This window comes from Adiantum capillus-veneris, chromosome 25 (assembly GCF_014529385.1).
Source record: "Adiantum capillus-veneris isolate H3 chromosome 25, ASM1452938v2, whole genome shotgun sequence".
In the NCBI taxonomy this organism is placed as follows: Eukaryota; Viridiplantae; Streptophyta; class Polypodiopsida; order Polypodiales; family Pteridaceae; genus Adiantum; species Adiantum capillus-veneris.
In genome coordinates this window covers 114,451,371-114,454,359 of record NC_140955.1, presented here as the reverse complement: position 1 = coordinate 114,454,359, position 2,989 = coordinate 114,451,371, and the positions used below count along the sequence as shown (strand labels likewise).

At 47.7% G+C, this 2,989-nt stretch overlaps 1 protein-coding gene across 1 annotated transcript; it reads left to right on the top strand.

The window, feature by feature from the left end:
* The first annotated feature begins 1,331 nt into the window (after positions 1 to 1,331).
* Positions 1,332 to 2,315, top strand: LOC147425494 (uncharacterized). Its single transcript, XM_086500521.1, has one exon. The coding sequence runs from the start codon at positions 1,440 to 1,442 to the stop codon at positions 2,313 to 2,315; it is 876 nt and encodes a 291-aa protein (XP_086356647.1). The 5' UTR covers positions 1,332 to 1,439.
* The last annotated feature ends 674 nt before the right edge of the window (positions 2,316 to 2,989 follow it).

Here is a 2,989-nt window from a genome sequence, read left to right as displayed (position 1 = left end):
GCAAGACTCACAATATGTCAGTGATATTTTATTAATGGGACACAAAAATTTACAAACAACGACCCTGCTCACACTCGAGCCAGGGTGTTGAGATCAACAACACCAAACCACAATAATCAAGCATGATAATAAGAGCCCAATTACATCGGCTATAGAAGGGGAGCCACCCTGAACAACATCATTGATCATGGCTGAACACGGTGCCACCCTCAAGAAAGAAGGAAGCTTACATGCCGAAGAGGGGCCGGGGCCCATAGTCCCCATCACCCATGAGGGACTCTAAAGGTGCCACCACGGGGGCTCTTCTGCCACCAGAGCCCGCCATTCCTCAAGAGGCATCTACCAAAAAGGATCAGACCAACAAATCAAGAGAACTTTGTGGAACCACCAAGAAAAGATCCAAACCGAGCATCCGCGTGTAGTGGAACTCCCCCCAAACAGGAAACAACACCACTAGAACCGCATCCAATCTCATGTTGAACTCTAGGCCCACATGCATGGAGCCTCCATGAACCATGCACAATAGATCCACCAAACCAGCAGCTTCCCAGCCCTCCCAAACCAGTAGCAACAAGAACCACCTTCAACATTCGATGCCCAAGAAACACACCCGAGTCGCATGCAATTGGAACACAGAAAAATTGGGGCTGTTTCTTCCACAAGGAGGGGGGCAACCGCCAAGCCCGAGCTGCAGAAATTTGTTGTGCTGAGCTCTGCTCACCACCAAAGCGAGGCAATCGAGCGTCCCATCCCCGAAGCAACCCTGTCCTGCACATAGAACTGGGACCCTCCCAGCAGTCCCTGTGCCCGCAGCATGCCTAAGGCCAAGGGTGCACCCATTTGCAACCCCCAGACATTCCACCAAATGGGCCCTCCAACCCAACGTGGAGATGCTGCAGCTGTCGAGCGACGAACAGAGTGAGCAGAGAAGCAAGTCTCCATCGTGAGGGCTCAACGCGATGGGTAGGGTAACTAGCATGCACATCAAAATTCAACAAGTTGGAACACTCGAATGCCAAGATATTGTGGAGGAACTAACTCGAGGGAGCTCTAACTAACTCCACGTAGGCTAGATCAGTTCACCTTTCTTGAGGTAGCAGCCAACCATCCAGATCTTGATGTAACACACGAGAATAATAAAGAGAGGTTTCTCTGCTGAGCGAGGCAGAGGGTTTCAGGCTAAACTGAATATTCTACATTGGTGGAGGAGACGGGCACGCCACTCTATGCGCCTACTCTCTGGCCCTGCTCGCCAAGCCTAGTACGCTTAATTTGCTGCTCAAAATTCCTTAACGCAGAGTCTTTACTTTCCACTCTCTCAGAACGCTATCATGAGCCGTTCAGCCTCACCACGCCAATCTGCTCAGTCACCTGTGTATGAAGATGCATTTATGCATCCAGAGTTTGCTACAACCTAACCCGTGCAACAGCCTGTGCAGATGGAGCACATGTTTCAATCCGTCTCCAACATGCTCCTACAAGTGAATCACACAAACCAAACCCTGCTCAATTTCTTATTATCCAGCGTTCCTCACACTCACAAACCTGATCCCAAAATCAGACCCAAACCATTCTCTAGGCTGCCAACTGAAGATGTACTGATGTGGCTGGACCATTTCGAAAATGTTTCGAGCTACCATCAATGGTCTGATGAGCGGAAGGCCATGGAGATTCGGACACTCTTGGAAAACGTCGCGGCAACTTGGTTCATCCAGCAACAAGAAGCAATTAAAAGTGATTGGCAAGTTTTAAAAACATTACTGATACAAAATTTTGCACATCAGAATATCACACAGACGGCACTTCAGCAGCTCAACACTTTGAGGCAACAACATCTTGAGCCGGTAGCTCAGTTTGCAGTCAGAATGAATCAGCTTTTACTGCGCGCTGACCCCACGATGTCTGAAGAAATGAAGTTGTTCTTCCTCTGGCCACGCCTCCGTCATGACATTTCCAGGCGAGTATGGGATCAAGGCCCAACCTCTTTTCATGCTGCCATTCAGATAGCACAACGTATCGAAGCCTCAACTAATAATGATGCCCCACTGGCTATGGTTCCTCAACCAAGTGCACAGAGGCAACTAGTAGAATCAACTCCAATACCCATGGATATTGATATCCAGAACTCTCAAATCAATTCCCGACGAGCATTACCTACACGTGATGACCAAGGACGCCCTAAGTGTTTTTATTGCAACAACTATGGCCATATCAAGCGGCATTGCAGGAAGCTTCGTATGCAGCAACACCACCAGAATGCTCAAGTACAACTTGCTGATGCTGCCACCTTAGCCGAATTGCCGGAAAACATCTAGGCCTTGTGCTGGAGGAAGAGCATCGCCCGCATATTCAGGCCGCCTCATCTTCCAAACGCATGGTGTGTTCAACTTTAGCCCATTTAGGTAACACATCTCATGAAGTTCTTCTAGACTCAGGCAGTAGCATTTCATCCATTAGTGAACAATTAGTTCAGGAGTTAGGATTACGCACAACCACAGCACCTTCAATCCAGGTCTTGTTTGGTGATAACCAACAAGTATATCACTCTCATACTCAAGCTCATTGTACTTTCTTTTTAGCTCAGCACACTTTTCAGCATTCTGTTTATGTGTTGCCTAGGCAGCTGTTTCCCATTACTTTAGGCTGTGATTGGTTTGTCAAGACAAAGGCCCAATTACATTTTGATACCCAACAGCTGATGTTGCCTGCTTCACTTCCAATCCCATTAATGATGTGCTCACACATAAACCCCACGATCATTCACACACAGGTCACATTAGAAAACGCTCACAACCGTCTGCATGATGTTCAAGGCATTTTAAGGAAGTTTCCCACCCTTTATCACACAAATCCCAAGACCTCACAAATTAATTTCCCCACACAACATGTCATCAACACAAAAGATTCCCCTCCTGTACGCATGGCATCTCGCCGAAGGTCTCCTTTGGAAAAAGAAAGAATCGACCAGGCAGTTTTAGATATGCTTCAG